The sequence below is a fragment of the Lissotriton vulgaris genome, chromosome 12 (genome assembly GCF_964263255.1).
Source record: "Lissotriton vulgaris chromosome 12, aLisVul1.2, whole genome shotgun sequence".
NCBI classification, from domain to species: Eukaryota; Metazoa; Chordata; class Amphibia; order Caudata; family Salamandridae; genus Lissotriton; species Lissotriton vulgaris.
In genome coordinates, this window is record NC_141700.1 from 358,785,701 (window position 1) to 358,803,694 (window position 17,994).

Sequence of the window (17,994 nt, forward strand, 5' to 3'; positions counted from 1 at the left end):
TCCACAGCTCTCTCGCCCAGGGAACTAGCTCATTTTTGATTTTCGAACCACCATCCGGTTCTGCTGCTAAGGCCGCGGTTGAAGTCTGAGGAGTGCAGCCGGGGACGCCTAGGTCAACGGTTCTGGTCAGTCTGGGGGAATCGCCCCGGACTGGACGGAGCGCACATCTTGGCAGAAGCAACCTCCCACCGCGGGCAGCAACCAGAGGATGGAGTTTCCGAGGGTAGAGAGACCTGCTAGACGTATGAATTTTGAAAAGAAAGTATGCACTATAATGGCAAAGAGACGTTTTCTAGTGTTGAGCATCTCAATGTTGTGAGGTATAATAATGTTTTTAACTGGCTATGCTCTATCTATCTTTCGAGTTCCATTCATATACCACACTCCGCTCACACCTTCTCCTACCATTTCCACACACTCCTTCCATCCCCTACCTGAACACGAGTCTGCCAGAAGACTCGAATTTGTAAATAATTCATTTGTCCTACTCCTACACCAGCACCAATCTGTTATGAACAACACGAACTGTTAGATATGTGGACTCATGCCGCACACAACCGATAAGGGTATCCCTTACTTCGTCCTGCCCTTCAGTTATTACGGTTCTTTGTGGGCTTTCCAGACCATGTTCCTGTTTTCCCTTGAACCATACGTTCGGGGGGAGAACTCAAACAACAAGGCACTAATAGCAGGAATCAAGAACATGAGTAGAGATATTGACACGATCAGAGCCACTCCCAAAGATGAGTTTACCCCATACAGTAGGTGGAACATCACCAAGTATGGGATTTCATTAAGTGAGAGCCAGAAATCAAAGAAATCATCCTCAGTCTGGGTAGTACCCCACCGTGGTCACTTATGTCTGCAAGGTATTGGCAGGGATCCCGAAGCACAGTTGGGGAAGAGCATATGCACGGAAACATACGTGTTTGCCTCCCGAACTTCCCCTCCATTCTTGGCGGCTAAGGGTACATACTTCATCTGCCACGACAAGGCATACACTTGGTTGCCTGCCGACTTCTCGGGCTCATGCTTCATCTCGTTTCTGCTGCCACCCACCTACACGGCCGGGGCAGATTACCATCGGACAAGGACAGTTAGGGGTGTCGTGAGTCAAGACGACACTGCGGGTCAAGAATTTGGAGACTTCGCAACAGGTTTTCTGCCATTTTGGGGGCCTATGGTGAACGGCAGGAACAATCGACAATTAACGAGGATAGTTGAGTCCGCCGTGACTGAAACGGCCGGTGCCCTTAGCAACCTGACAGCAGAGCTTCAGTCGGATCGACTTATGACCCTTCAGAACAGGGTTGCCCTAGATGTCATCCTTGCAGACCGTGGTGGTGTATGTAGAGTGATCCAATCTAGTTGCTGCATTTTCATCCCCGATAATGCTCCGACAGTGTACCAGGCCATCTCCAAACTACACAAAATCTCTGATTCCCTTCACATGGGGAAAGGGGATGGGTCTCTGCTAGGGTGGTTCTGGGAACTGATCTCTGCCTGGGGATGGAAAACTCTGATCTTCATTGGTATGATCTTAGCCGTTCTGTTTATGTTCTGCCTGTTTGTGCAGTGCACTCCTGCAATATGTGGCCTCTGCGCCATTTCATGTGTAAGGAAGCCTGTATCGAGGGACGAACTGAGCAACAAAATGATGCTCCAACAGCATCTCCACGAATTTGTTAATACAGATCTGGATTCAGATTAGAGTTATTGCCTTATATGAGGGCAAAAGGAGGGTCTGTGGTACTGCAATTCTGGACCCTTTCGTTTCACCAGCTTCGGGGTCCGCACACTCGTGTCACAAATGTCGTCGTAACATGACGAATTTGGTATCGACGGACCGGTAATGATTAGGACATCATCCCTATGCATTTGCGTCACGATCGAGTGATGCTGACACCCTTAAATCGTGGTTTCCGTCTCGAACCCTCAGACGCCATTTTGTGAACGGCATCCATCTTATGACTTGCCCTCATATAATCAATTGATTAAGGCCGAGTTTTGATCTGAAAGGACACGTCCACCGTAGCTGACTTCCCCATGACCTGGCCGAGCTGACTCCACTGCCTCCAGCCAAGCCTGTTTGGGCAACTCCTCACCCAGTGACCGAGCCAGATATCATCAAGGCACAACATGTCATAAACCCTTCACTGCATACAGACCCTGTTTTCCCATACACACACACACCTGTCCATGATTCTTGTTTATGACCCGTTTATGATGGGAGGGTGCTCGACCTTATTGGCATTTCATCGATATCTGATGGGAGTTCTGGATCTGGCGGAGTAATCCATCACTAACTGGACATCTGAAATATGTGCTGACCAGCATGACTTCGCTCTCTGTATTATTGTGGAAATATTTGTATTGCCATATCGTAAACTTAAGAATTCTTGCCTGCAGCTGTTATTTGTGTATATAAGGAGAAGTCTGGTTCTGTAAAAACGAACAGTCTCCTGAGAACTTACGGTCCGTGCTGCCGTACTTCTAGGACACATGTTACTTGGTTGCAGCCAATAAAACTCGATCCCTGACTTCAACTAGAAGACTCTGTGTTTCTGTAAGTCCAGAACAGGGAGAACCTAGAGGTCTTCGGGTGTGATCCCCTGGCACCACCGGGTCTCTAAAAACCCGGCACCTCACAGGCCGCATGGAAGATTTTATGGAAAATCTAGTGATTGAGCTATTTGGAAGAGACTCCTTTTCCGCACATATGACAGTGGAACGGGCCCACAGGTCACAAGCAGCGCGCCCACCACCATGTGTACCACTGCGACCAATAATAGTGAACTTCCTGAACTACCGCAATATGGACACAGTTCTACGCCTGGCCCGGGAGAAGAAACAAGTTCGCTATGAGAACACTACCCTGGCATTCTTCCATCATTTTACACAGGCCGTGCAGGAGGCTCGACGCACATATGCAGCAGTGAAGAAAAAGCTCCAAACACGGGACATACCATATGCCATGATGTATCCTGCGAAGCTGAGAATAACCCATCTCGGGAAACAACTCTTCTTTACTAATCCCCAGCAAGCAGAAGACTATCTCCAACAGGCCCATTGATTAGCATCCACAGAGGCAGAATCACAAAGGCGCTCCAGATCCCACTCACCAATGTTGAACCCAGGATGACGAAACTGATCCCAGCTACTGTACAAATGAATTCTATGACTGTACTGCTGCCTGAGAACTGCTCCAAGTTAGTGGCATATTACATTTGATAATGGTCGTGTAATCAATTCCGCCTGGACACTCGCCTCCGTCCCGCTAAAGCTGCCTGCTTAATTAAGTAGAGCGGTACAAAAGGGGGTGGTGATGGACGGAGCATCTGAATCAATCAAACACTCACACCCAGTCAAAAGATCTGGGTATAATCCATCACCGTTCTTTAGCCCACTCTGCCACCCCAGTTCAGACATGGTTTTATGCAAATCAGTCTGACCCTGTGCCTCATGGGAACAGTCCAGCCCGAACCGCCAAGCCATGTCTTCCCTGGACCGGAAACAAGCTTCCGAGGACCGGTTTCTGGCATTCCAGCCGTCTTCAGCCCGGCTTGCTTGAATCCAGTGGCAAAGTGAGCAAGGGACTCACGTCTGAGCATACCCTGCCAGACTTATGGCGGCCAAAAGCGGTACAAAAGGGGGTGGTGGTGTTAGGCTTTGGTTTTCTATTCTCTCGCACCGACTGCAAGAGAATAGAAAACCGAAGCCTACATCCACACGTTTCCAAGCTTTATACTACGCTCGGAGACTAACGCCGAATCCAGTTCAGGACACTAAGTCCCCTGATGAAGGGCCTAGCCCGAAATGCATTGGGCAGAACAATGATGAATGTATACTATTGAAACATTTTATGAAGGAATAAAATGAATTAAAGAACATTTGAAACGTCTACAAACAATTGACTAGACCACTTTATGTACAAATAACGCAAAGTTTATTTCAGAGTGCGTCGAGGAGACGACACTCCTGAGGGAAGTGCCGCATTTTGGACGTTAACCAGCTCATAGCACAGTGAGCTCAACTTCGACTGCACCACCCACCTAGATAACCTGTGTTTACCAAGCACACACGGAGTGCGATTGCGACTACCAAAACGTATTTAGACAGGCACCATATCAAGGTGGCCCTACTGCAGGAAACCCACCTAGATCCAAAAATTACTCCCCAGTTTGCAGCAAAAGGGGCATCTCATCACTGCTTTACATCGTATTTGTATTTATTTGTATTTGTATTTGTATTTATTTATTTGTAAAGCGCTAACATTCATCCTAAGAGGACATCACGGCGCTGAAGAACATTGCAAGTGATTTGGCATCGGCTCTGTTTGAAAATTATTGATCTGACCTGGGGAAGAGGAATGTTTTCAGTTGTTTCTTAAATGAGACAAAGCAGTCATTTGTTCTAATTTTAGGGGGTAGCTCGTTCCACTTTGTTGCCGCAATGTGAGAGAAGGCCCGCTCTCCCATCCTGACAGTACGAGCTCGGGTGGTGACTGCTCTTCCTAACGTCATAGATCGTAGGTGTCTAGAAGGTTTATGAAATCTGACCCTGTCATGTAGGATGGTAGGGCCTGTGCCGTGGAGTACCTTATAAGAAATGCACAACAGCTTAAAGATGGCTCGTTGCCGCATTGGGAGCCAATGAAGCTCACGCATGCAACTTTTAGCTGAATCAAATTTTCTTTTGTTGCAGATGGCTTTGGCAGCGGCATTCTGAACTAGCTGTAATTTAGAAAAGAGATAATCCGCCATACCTACAAACAGAGAATTACCGTAGTCCAGCCTACTCATCAGTAGTGACTGGACTAAGGTTTTCCTGCAATCCGTTGGCACCCAGGGGAAGACACGTCTAAGCAACTTCAAAAGTCCAAAGCTCCTTCCACAAGTTGTAGAAACATGGGATTTCATGGATAAATCCCTATCCAGTATTATACCTAAGTTTTTTGCTTTAGCAGTGGGGTTGGGAGGTAAGCCCAAGTCACTTGGCCACCAGCTGTTGTCCCAGGCCTGTGTGCCTCTGCCGAACAGTAAGATTTCGGATTTGTCGGCGTTTAGTCTAAGACAATGGTCCTGCATCCAAGTTGCTAATTCGGTCAAACAGTTCGTCAGTCTAGTTTTGGAGTCATCCTTTCCATCAATGGTGACCATCAGCTGAGTGTCATCAGCATAGGAGCACATTTCTACGCCCCACTTTTTACCAATGGTTGCCAGCGAGGAGACGAATACGTTAAACAAAGTTGGGCTCAATGACGCCCCCTGGGGAACTCCATATTTTATGAGTCGTGGAGGGGATGTGTAATCACCCAAACGTACTGATTGGGTTCGATCCGCTAGGAACGATTGTAGCCATCCCAATGCTTTGCCCAGTATTCCTTTCTCTGCCAGGATGTTCAACAGTTGGTTGTGGGGTACAGTATCAAAAGCCGCTGATAGATCAAGAAGTATCAGTGCGACTGTTCTACCCTGATCTACCCTGGTTCTGATACTGTCTGTCACCGCTAAGAGTGTAGTTTCGGTGCTGTTGTTTGTCCGGAACCCTGTCTGTGAATCATCCAGCAGGCCATTTGCTTCAAGAAATGTGGACAGACTTCTGTTGACTAACTTCTCCAGAACCTTTGATAAGTAAGGTAGCTGGGATATTGGTCTGTAATTGGCCGGATTGTTTACGTCTGCTCCAGCCTTCTTTACTAAAGGAGTGACTAGGGCTTGTTTCCATGAATCTGGAAATTCAGCAGAACTAAGGGAGAGATTGAGTACTCTGGTAACTACTGGACATATTACAGGAGTTAACTGGGAAAAAATGTGATGTGGACAAGGGTCAAGTGGAGAACCCGACTTGACCTCAAGCATAACCTTTTCTACCTCCTCTTCTGAGAACGGGCCGAAACCATGGCAGCTGGTGTGTGCAACAGTTGGTACATCCTGTTCATGGATTTCGGTCAGGTGATTTGGAAAGGAGGCGTAGATGGTATCAATTTTTTCGCAGAAAAAGTCATTGAGCTTATTACAGTTTTCCTGTGAGGGGGTAAGATGTAGGGAAAGATTAGTTGGGTTGCACAGTTCTTTGACGATTTTAAAAAGTTCTTTTGAGGAATTTTTATTCTCAGATATTCTACGTGTGAAGTATTCCTTTTTCGCCTTTCTGATTGCCCTGTGATAGAGTGTTTGAGCTTTCCTGAAGTTATCTTTGGTCTCATCAGTTTTGGATAATCTCCATTTATGCTCAGAGGAAGTACAGTTTCTTTTTAGAAGCTTAAGTTCAGGTCCGTACCATCTCTCAGATTTTTTGTTGCCTGGTGCATGACGAGATTGAGTGGTCGAACAATGTTCGAGAGCATTTTTGATATTTTTGTGAAGGAGATCTATCTCCTCATGGATATTGGTGCTTGTGCACGAGGGGTGTGAGAAATGATTTCTAAATTTGTCAATTGTGAAAGATTTCCAATTTCTCGTGCTTGCTGTAAAAACATTGTGCTTTTTGGTCTGGGGGATAGGAAGATTAATACAAAAGGTAATCGTACGCTGGATACTCTAGAGGAGTGGCCTTCCTTGTTAAAAGGGGGGTGCAGTTTGTGATGGGGGATCGGACACGGATGATAAGAGGAGATACTGTCTGATCTGGGGAAGGTTGAACTTGCAAGATGTAACATTTGCCAATTATTATGGACCTAACACTGACGAGCCTCACACCTTGCTCATGTTGTGAGGTAAAATTCAAGCGCTGGGCACTACTTATATCATCTGGGGGGGTGACTTCAACACAGTGGTGAATCCGCAGACGGACAGATCCCGACGCAGACGGACAGATCCCGAGCCTCCCCCATGCATTATAGCAATATACAGTGAACGCTCCAAGATATGATAGACTCTAACTCTTTACTAGATACATGGAGGTATAAACACCCTGTGCAGCAGGAAGGGACACACCACTCTGAAGTACACTCGTCATGGGCCAGGATAGATTACCTGATAGTATCAGGGATAGTGGTCAGCGGTTTAGCATGTTTAAGTCAGTTCCCCTCATGTGCAAATTCTATGTGTAACTTCATATTTGATACAGGGATTACCAATGGCACCCCACTTTGTTTTTGTTGTAGCGCCGATCAGTTGGAAATAATTTAAAACACAGAAGAAAGAGTACATGTTTGAAGATTTTCCTCCTGGAGAAGGGTTTTTTCTATAACCCGAAATGCATTGGGATTTGTGTTTCATTCTAAAATGTTTGAATGTATTATAAAATGTGTACATTTCTATCCATTCAGCAAGCAGATTTTCTTGTGAAATTGTGTTCTTAGAATCAGTTCAACGCACAAACTGTCCATGTGTATAATTTGGAATATACTTTGCTTTTTTGTTTAAGAATCTTAATTCTGTTTGTATTATTTCATTGGAAAACATTGATTATTTGCACAAAACCGCTTATTTCATTTAGAAACCTTTGGGACATTGTTGAACATTTGCACTTTGACATGGATCAGCAGGGTCAGAGTGCCCAAAGCATCTAAGCCAGCAAAAACTAAATCCAACTCAGCATCAAAAAATACAGGAGGTAGAAGCAAAAGGTCAGGGGAAACCCCAACAAAGATGCCAAGTCTAACACATGCAAATAAACCACCCCAGGGATCACACAGAGGCGTGCTGTAGTATCAGGCAGGCTGCAATGTATTTCAGTAGTGAGCACGCTTTGCTGCACAGCTGTGTTCTTAGCTGTACCCACGGACCACTGGCCATGTCACTCTTTCACTTATATTTACTTTCATATCAACTACTTATGTGCCACTCTGGCTGGGGTCCTACCTAGTACTGATCAGGAAGTGCACAGGTCCGAATCTACTTTAAATTTTAACTGAGTTCAGAGCGTCGGGAAGCATTGAGGTTTATTAGCCAAAGAGGAGGACTGATGTACTGTATAGACCAAGTTACACATAAATATCAACGAGAGACCCCAGTACTCCAGGAGACAGGGTTCCAAATATGATTCAATTATCAAAAGCAAATTCTCCTGGAGAACACAATACATTGATCTATTCTCATACACCAACACCTTGAGGGCCATACAATTCTCTGTACCTGTCTTAAAAGGGACCAAAACGACAATTAATAATCATCAAATTTTAATATTAATCATATCAGATAATTCATACATATTTATAAAAGTAGATCAGATAAAATCAGTTAAAACGAGTAAAAAAGTGCGTACGCACTTTCAGTTGATTACACAAATGTGTATGTCTTATGTGTTGTCGCCCTCATTACGGTGCATTTGTGTTATAAGACTTTTTTGACTCATTTTTAACTGATTTTATCTGGTGTATTTGTGATAAATATGTATGAATTATCTGAAATGCTTAATATTAAAAATGTGATGATTAATAATTGTTGTGTTGGTACCTTTTAAGACTGGTATAGATAATTGTATGACCCTCACAGTGTTGGTGTATGAGAATAGGTGAATGTATTGAACTTTTGATAATTGAATCAGACCAAGTTACAGCAAGTATAGTGAGGGCCTGACTGTGCTTGAGGAGGAGGATGCAAACTTCTCATGGCTTTTTGTTTTTGAAACTGACTGTTAGGTTTGTGAAAAGCTACATCGTCAGACAGCAGTAAGGACAGCCATGTCAGACTAGTGTTCCAGAGTCCTAATTAGACCCTTTTCTGCACCCACAAGAAAAAAGACTTTAGATCATTCTGTTAGCTCTCTAATCTTTTAGCAACAAAGTTGGCATTACTTGTATTCAGCACGTGTGTGGCTGTGAGGTCTAGGGCTGAGGTGGGTGGCCATGGTTCTTTATTTTCTGGTCCCATCTGAGTGGTGTGAGGGACACGCGAAGGGCACACAGCAGTGCTGAAAGTGTCAGCAGGCCTGCCAGCCAGACACACCTGAGTGAGGAGTCAGGACAGCCGCGACTCAGTTCAGGACATGACGTCCGCACCTGTGACAGGCAGTTGTAGCCTCCATGAACGGCAGCCTGCTCCTACAGCTCGGTTAGTGCCCTCCTGCCTAGCCAGGCCAAAGAACATGGAAGATACCCAATGAAAGTGCACAACCTGGCAGACCCACTCTCCCTAGGCCCTTCTGGACTTGCAGCCTACTTAGGTAAGTCATGCACTCTCGCTCTCCATTAAAGGTTCTTAGGAAAATGTATTCTAAACCCTCAAGATGACCATTTAAACTTTTGCACATATAGCTCCTAAATGCCATTTGAATCTTCCCCTTGTTTCAGACTTGGAGAGTGGGAATATTTTAAATCAATTGTTAATAAGGTAATTGATACAAAATGGGTTTTCCTTGATATTTCCTGGAATTCCAACAACTAAAAAGGTCTTACAGAAAATGACTAGCAAGTTTCAGTTTTAATGCATTATGGTTTTGCAAATACAGTGTATGTATTCAACAAGAGGGAGAGGGGGGAGAGAGGGGCGATATCCACTCAACAGGAGTGGGAGGTCCAGCAACAGGGTGCGCCCCAAAACATCAAGACAATGGAGGCTGTGCCGTTCCGCGGGAGAAGAAAGGTATGAGTCACACTAGTGTTGTGGGCCACTGGTCTCAGAGAGGTCACAGTTGGGCATCCATTTTGTTGGATGTTTTCGCTCAAAACTCTTCTCTTCCCATAAGCCCTCCATCTCTTCTGCACTCCTTCTCCTCTGGATTACGAGGTATAGCGCTGGGATACTCACGGGTGACTACGCGCTCTATAAAAACCTTAAATAAATAAAACAAATAAATGTAATGCCCTCACACACCCTTGCAGGTGTCATGCTTCATCATCTGGGCTGCTCCTTGTTGGGTCGGTGATGCAATACCCAACGGGCTCACCTCTAGGAGGGGCACTTTATCGGAGATCTTTTATACAACAGCCGTTTTGTGAAGTGCGGGTTTGGGGCCAGGGTTGTGTAGACATGAAAGTGAGTTAAAATAAGGCTGGGTGTACCTATGAGAAACTTTATTCTGGGGGTCTCCTGTCTTAATTAAAATGTGTGATAACCAGCACTTGATGGAATGCAATGTTCCTATTTCAGTGCCGGTCAGTGTGTGTTTGTACTGGTCAACATGTTTCTCGCGTTTACGTTAATTCACTCGCGATTCTTCAGGACCTTATGCAACAATATATTTAATCTGTCTACACTAGAGGACCTATATAAGTATCCAATAGGCTAGTCTGAGTGTCACAAGAAGAAGGTGCTTATTGTGTTCATGAATCTGTGATGGGCTGGATCTACCTGTAATGATGAGACAAAATGGCATATAAATTCAGGTGTAGGTTTCCAGACCATCATGGTGGTGACATAATACGTTTCTCCAGAACACGCTGAATTTGTGCAGCTAGCGTATTCAGTGATTAAAAAAGTGGTTAAAAACAATATGACAAATTATCCTCAGTGAGCAAGTTGTGTACTGCATGCCCCTGTGGATATTGAAGGAGAGCAAACGGTGGTCAATTCAAGCATAGGACTCACCTACTCTGTAAAGGACCCAGGCATCATCAGTACCCGGCGGTCTGCACAATAGATTATTAGGCTTCCATGAGGTTATGGCTGTGTGTAGGAGAGAGTGTAGTATGTTCGATCATCTCTTGTTAATGCTCAGTCTGCATGAAGTCTTACAGAGCAGTAAATGAACTGATCACTAGAGGTTCCTCCAGTGACTTCAGCTCAGTTCCAGATATGTTTGCAAATACAGTGCCATCTTTTGTATAATTATATGGTGTTAGTAGTAGTCACGATTGAAGGTGGCCTGCTACTGCACAAACTCTAAAACCTTCGTTTTAAAATGTAGTATGTGTGTCATATTCATGCGTGCTCCCAGTTTATACGTGCTCCCGGGCTGGAAAGTATACAACAGCGTGCTTTAAAAAAAATCCAAATTGGTAACTTGATATTGTGTTTTGTCCCGATCGCAGGCAACTCGGCCAAGTTCAACATAATTGTCGATGCTTTGTTGGGGCGAGATAGACAAGACCTTATCGTTTCAAAGTACTCATGTCGTGAGCCAAGGCATTCAAACGAAAAGCACCGTCGCGTAAAGTGGATAGTTACAACACAAGCACTTTTTTTTTTTTAATCCTGCCTGACCTAACGATGGCCACGTCCTACCCACCTTTTGTTTAAGCATGCGCAGTATCGTAAACGTCTCACGTATGCTTTTGACCTGCGACGTTTGGACGTCGATGTTAGACTTGAGTGACGTCAGTGCGTCGATCTCTTCTCTCTTCCTCTCCTGCGGGTGTCCGGCTTAGCTCAGCTTGGCAACAGACGGTGTCCCCCGTCATTCAGCCGTCTCCTCCCGTCACAATGGCCACCGTAGTGGACACCAAGCTCTACGACATCCTGGGGGTGGCAGCCGGTGCCAGCGAAAACGAACTCAAGAAGGTACCGGCAGAACTAGGCCCCGAGTTGAAGTAGTGAGACTGACGGGCGGGGGTGTCAGCCTGACGTCTAGGTTTCCGATTCTAAACCGCGGTTTTGTAATGGGCCTGGGAGCTAGAGTCTTCAGCGTAGTGTTTTTATTTTTATTTTTTACTTAATCCTAAGGCAAGCCCAAAGCCGAGCCACGCAATAAAAACCTGTACCCCCACTTCAAAAAGCCGGGTCTATTATACAAAAGCCGGCAGTTCTCCTTTCTGAAATGCTAAGCCTTTACGTTCAACTGTAAGGGCTGTTTAGGCAAGTGAGATCCTCTCCCGTGTAGTTTATTTCATCATACTGTCACCTTCTCCACCTTCCTCCCACTCTTCCTGACACACCGCAACCTTTCGCCATATAAATAGTCAAACATGGACCCGATGAAACACAAAACGATCACGTGCTCTAGTCAAAAGACCCGTTGTTACACTTTGTGCGTCAAAGGTGTAGGTTGGTTAGGCGAATCAGGCTTTCGAGTAAACTGTTTTTTGAGTTTTCAATTGCTAAAGGTGTACTTTTTTAATTCACCTTTCCGTATCTTTCGTAGACTAATGCGTCCTGCCGTCCTAGTTGTGACTCATGATGACCAATTCTATAGCAAGAGCAAAGTGTCAAAACAAACAAGGTACACTGCTTACTGGGGTGCAGTGTTTTGTGATGCAAGGCTATGCCCTCAGATTCATACCTTTTGGAAGTAAGAATGAATAAGAAAGAATATATCATGTTTAGACTTGAGGCGATTGTGTGTGTATATAATGTATGGTGTTAGATCAAATTCAAAAGGCGTTTATTGAGCTGGTGGCACAGAGGCTTGTCTCGTCAAAACGCTCATGTCAAAGGCTGCATATGTATTCCAAAAACACTTTGAGGTCCATTTTGTCAAAGACGATCTCTTTACTGAAAACTGTTATGATCTCAGATTACAGGTTATTGCGAAGGTTTTCATAAGGGGAGCTTCTTGGATTTGATGGGCACGCTTCTTTCTCTAAGACCTTCAAGAGGAAAGGGAGTCGCAATATAAAACGAAAGTTGTTAAAATCATCTCTGTCCACAAAGGCTATTTTAGGTCTCGTCTACAGGTGGCTTTAGATTTCTCACAAGCTTTGTTTTCCAACACATTATATATGCATTTCGTCAGCATCGTCATCCTTTGGCATGTTAAAGTGCCATTCACTTTTCTTTTTGTATCTTCCCACCGCATAATGGAGCAGTGGTTCAGTACAATGAAACCATTGACACACTTCACAGCGAGTTGTGCATTTCCACCTAGCAAGTGTTGGGCTATTTTTCTCAAACATATTCATGCCATGTTAGGCATCAGCACATTTGTCTTTTTTTACCTTATAAACTCTTAATCCCTCCAATTTATTTTTGCAAATATATATGCATATACACAACGAAAACTTGACAAGGACAGAACTATCAGCTTTGGCAATGCTTGATACAAATGAGGCTTGACTTGGCATAGTACCTTGCCAACTTTTTTGCTCTGTCTTGGAGGTAACTTTAGTTGTCTCACAAGTCTCAATGTCCTATGTTAAAATATCTCTCCTTTACTTTGCCAGAACAAATTAATTTTTTAACCCTTAGTATTTGTTTTATTAGTAATAATAATAATCTTTATTTAGATATAAAACATATCTTTAAAAGAATTTACAGATTCACAGCCTGACCGAATATTAGAATAAAAACTTCTAGGAGTAACAACACAAGTGTAGATATAAAGGCACGATCCATTAACAAACATTATAAAAACAGGGATTTTATCTCGTAGTGTATATTAAAATCACAAAAATTGAAACAAGGCGCCAGATTGCATTGGATATAACCAAATTATGTCTAACGTTGCTGAGAATAATGCCAGTTAATACTGTTTTCAGTGAGAAAAGAAAGATTGAGCACTTTAGCATGGTCTCCTTAGGTTGAAGATGTGATATGCTCGCTGGATAAATTTTATAAATTTTATGTTTAGCACTGTGTTTTCCGGGTTCAGAGCTGCCATGATGGCTTGCCTGCAGGACCGAACAAACCCCCAGCCTATTCCATTCTAATTTTAATCCGGACCTGCGTTCTGTGTTAAGGGCTGGGCAAAGGCAACTTACATGCAACATGGTTTCCGCCGTTTCCCCACACCCTCTACAGGAGAGATCTTCCGATGTACGTCGCCATGATGGTAAGTCCTGCAAGAAACGCCAGTCACCCAGTCTGATGGCAATAAAGCCGCGTTTCAGGTATAATGGATATGTGCTGGCCAGATAGCAGGCTGGGACTGGGTGTCTGTAGGAATTTATAGTGACCCAGGCATGGCTACGTTTCAGAAAAAGTGCTTTGTCAGTGAGACAAGAAATCATTCTCACACATTTTTTTATAGCTTTTTTAAATGCTATCTGGCCTGGGTTTAGGGCCCACAAATCGCTTGCTGACATTTGGTTAATGGCATCTGTAAAAAGTCGTCCGTACAAACCCCCTGGATTTATCTGGCTGATTTCTTGCCAGACTAGGGATTCTAAAGTACCTGGCTCAGCTTGTCTTAACTTGTGACACAGGTTAAGGTAAGCCCCAGTGGCTGAGGCCTCATAGTTTATTAGCCCCATCTCCAACCTGATCTGCGCTGCAGAGGCGGTCTTTGGCAACCGGAGCACCCCTTTGTAAACTTTAGTGGTCTGTTGGTTCAGGGTTGTGTTCATTTTACCACTGAAAATCTCAACACCGTAGGATAAAGTGGGGCCAACCTTTGCTCTCATTACCTCCAAAAGGGGAGCTAAGGTTGGACCGGAAAGATCTTTTGCAAGTTTGCCTAGTGACACCATTAGGGTCACTGCTTTAACTCCGATCTCTCTACGCTGTTTTTTGTAGCTACATTTTGAGTCCAGGTGGACGCCTAGGTATTTATAGGACTGGCCAATTTCTAAACTAACATTATTGAATGACCAGCCGCCCCCTGTGTGTCGTTTCTTACCGAATGTAACTACTTGCGTTTTCTTTAGGTTAACCTCGAGTTGGTTGCTGATCGTATAATCAAACAGTTTATCGAGGAGTCTTTGTAACCCTACCCTGGTTAAACTAAAGAGAGCCAGGTCGTCGGCATATAAAAGATTGCTTAGAGTCATGCCACCCACCTTCGGAGAGTGACTATTAGTGTCGTCTAGGACCGCTGACAGATCTGCTACAAATAAGTTAAAAAGGAGAGGGGCCAGCACACATCCCTGCTTCACTCCTCTAGTTGTCATTATTTTACGTGAGAGATGTGTGCCGGTCCCCAGCTTCACCCGCACCCACGTCCTAGTGTGGAGCTGGATTATTCCCTCTAGTAGTTTCTCTGGAATCCCCCACATCTTTAGTTTGGCCCATAGGGCCTCCCTGGGGACTCTATCGAATGCTGCTTTGAAGTCGACAAAGCAGCAATGAACTAATCTTGAGGTTGCAACTGCCCTGTCGACTACAGTTGTTATTGCTAGCAAGTTAGTACGGGTTCCTGAGTGTGCCACAAACCCTGTCTGGTTCATTGGCAAAAGCTTGTTGTCCTTTACCCATAACCTTAGGTCCTCTAATAGAAGACCTGCATAATGTTTTGCTTCAATGTCCAGGAGGGCAATGAGTCTATAATTGCTCGGGTGTGCATGAGATCCAGATTTATAAATTGGGTGTATTATGGCTCCCCGCCATGACTCTGGGATTGTGGCTGTTCTTAATTCGTAATTGAAGAGATTGGCCAATGTTCCTGACCAGAGGGTAATATCTGATTTAAACAAAGTTTGTGGCAGGCCGTTTGGGCCTGGCGCCCCGTCAGATCTTGCTTTTGACAATAGATTCGAGACCTTTTCATGTGTTATACTCCACGAAGGACCATGCCCTTGGCTGGTCTCAATTACGGTGGTGTTTCCAATAGGGCTTGGATAATCAGGAGACTTAAAGTGATCGAGCAGGAAATTTGCCCAGCCTGATTCCGGGATATTAGCCGACCCCGTACACACTGTTCCTAAGCTGGTGCGGTTAATAAGCGCCCAGAATTTCCTCGAGTTTTTTTGCTTACTTTCCCACACCAGTTTACTCAAGAATTGGTTTTCGTGTGCCCATTTGTCCTTTTTGATCGCTCGCATTGTTTTATTAGTGTTTCGACTATGTTTAGTTTACTGTTAGACAAAGCCCACACAGTACATTTTCATTATGCCATTAATAATTATTTCCTGTGATTTGCATTCCAACTCGAGGGTTTCTGCTCTCTTTTCAATACACTTGCCTGCTTCAATGCACCTTATGATTCTGGTTTATATAATTAAACATTTTGTTGTAACAAGATGTCTGCTCCGTTTAACAGGCTTGAATGTTTTTTGGCACATTTGTGCAAAAAATAAAAAAATAACCATTTCACCAGCTTGCTAGGGCTTCACCGATTGCATTTTTCTTTACGTGCTGCAGCACTTCATAAATGATCAAACTGGCAGACTGGTTTTAAAAATGTTAATTTTTGTTTCCACAAACCTTTTTTAAATGTTTTCGCACGCGAGATAAGTGGTATATAAGTAGGCCTGACCTTAAAATTCCGCTCTGCTCGTTGCATTTGGGAAATCCGCGGAGTTCGCGATTAAACTTTGCCTCACAGCGGAACTTATTTTAGTTTTGCGGGCTTGCGCCGAGTTTTTGTGCATGCTGACTAGCGTGATGCGTCTTGCCAAGCGCTGGCTAGTTTTGTTGGCTTCTAGTGAGATTTGCTGTCTGCCAGTGAGCGCGTGCAAGACTTGCTGACTACCCGCAAGCTCTCCTGAGATTTGCTGGCCGCTAGCTCAGCTTTAGGCCACACCTGCAACATCCGGCGCCTTTTTTCAGAAGTCAGCGAGCACCAGTGACTGCTGCTGCATCCTGAAGCAGATTTTGAAAAATGCTCATGTCAAACGTAGTGCGAACGGGTGCGTGTAGCAGCTCTCCGCGGAATTCCATGGAGTCTCACTGAGTATTTGGGGTGCTCTGCGGAGCTGAATTCTGTGAGCTCCACTAAGGCCTATATAAAAGTTTGAGATCTTTTGATCTAAGCTTCCAAGTGCAGCTTAGCATATCAATGATGAGCAGAGTGTTTTATTAAATAAATAATAAACAAAAAATCCAGTCTGGACAACAACTCTCATTTCTTTTGTTTGGGGTTCATTTCAGCACTAATGCATCTTCCACACTTAATTTCTTTATAAATAGGAACATGTGTGGTGGCCTATGACCTTTGTTAGTTTCTACAGACCTATAGTGGATAAACCACAGCGCTAGATGTGTATTTTGTATATGTATGTGTTCACTGAAAAACAAAGGTGAAAATAGTGCAGTTAAATATGGTATGAGATTTTGCATACGTTAAAACAAAGCTTAGTAATTCACATGAAAATAACTAATGGTTAAAGAGAATTATTATTAGGTGTTGAAATTAGATTAAACTGAATGTTTAAAAACTGAAAAAACCCACTGAAATTCACCAGCTATGGTTTACTGAGCTAAATATAACCTTGCACCCTATCATGCGTATCGTATGATCTCGCATATTACATCACTCCTAACATGTTCAATTACTTAATTGACACGAAAACGCCTGCTTGCCCCCTTGCAGTCAGAACACAGCCTGCCAATGGTGGCCATCTTAAATTGTTTTTGATAACTACTCTAAGATGGCATCCATGCCTGCGCTGCATCCACAGTTGTTGTTTTTTTGTGGAGGGGGTTTAAATAAAAGAATTAACTTATAACCAAAACCAATCAATGTAACTCCACTGTGGCTTTTGTGAGGGTTAAAGTCATGGTAGCCTACGAGCCATATCTGGATATGATTTCTATCCCTTTCGACCGGGCTCTGTACTTTAAGTTCAGAGTGGGGACTTTGCCAGTAGGCGAACTGACTTCCAAATGGAAATCCTCTTATCATCTCTCACCCTTTTGTGCACTCTGCCCCAATCGAATTGAGTCTGTAGCCCACATTCTCTTCGAATGTCCCGATTATCAGGCAACGAGGAGGCGCTGGCTTAGACCTCTATGCAGACGGCTAGGAACACGCCAGCATACTGTTGCACTTCGTATTCTAATGTCTTACGCATCATCCTTGATTGTTTGTGGTGTGTCTAAATTTTTAAAGGGGTTTTGTTTGATTCGACTAAGAAGGCTTTCATTGGCAATTTAATTCTTGTTTTATCTAACCTCATTTTAACATTTGTAATATTTTGTTTGCTGTAAATATTGCCCTTTTTTAGGATCATATATTTGTATTGTGACTGTTGTAAATATTGTGTCTTTTTAAATAATATGTAAAGCTTTTATGATATTTTCATATATTGAAATAAAGCATATCAATCAAACAATAAAAGAAGTCAAAGATGGCCGCCATGCACGCCTGCTTGTAGCAGCATTCTTTGCATACATTTTCTTGAAGTATAGGCTCAAATAATAAACACTCTTCTTACTCAAAGCCAGATTGTTTAGTTGCTACATAAGCAGGGTCCTCATTTGCAAACGTAAAAGCGCAAATATTTACTAACCAAACAAGAATGGTTGTGGTATACATTACCACACTCTGTATACTTCCCAAAATTATTAGGGTGCT

The 17,994-nt window shown here is 43.8% G+C and overlaps 1 protein-coding gene across 1 annotated transcript in view; it reads left to right on the forward strand.

Moving 5' to 3' along the window:
* Positions 1-11,146: 11,146 nt before the first annotated feature.
* DNAJA2 (DnaJ heat shock protein family (Hsp40) member A2) overlaps positions 11,147-17,994 on the forward strand; it is a 127,249-nt gene continuing 120,401 nt past the window's right edge. Inside the window, exon 1 of the mRNA XM_086945127.1 lies at positions 11,147-11,387. Coding sequence (XP_086801253.1) covers positions 11,310-11,387 — 78 coding nt within the window. The 5' untranslated portion in view covers positions 11,147-11,309. The remainder of the gene's footprint in view (positions 11,388-17,994) is intronic.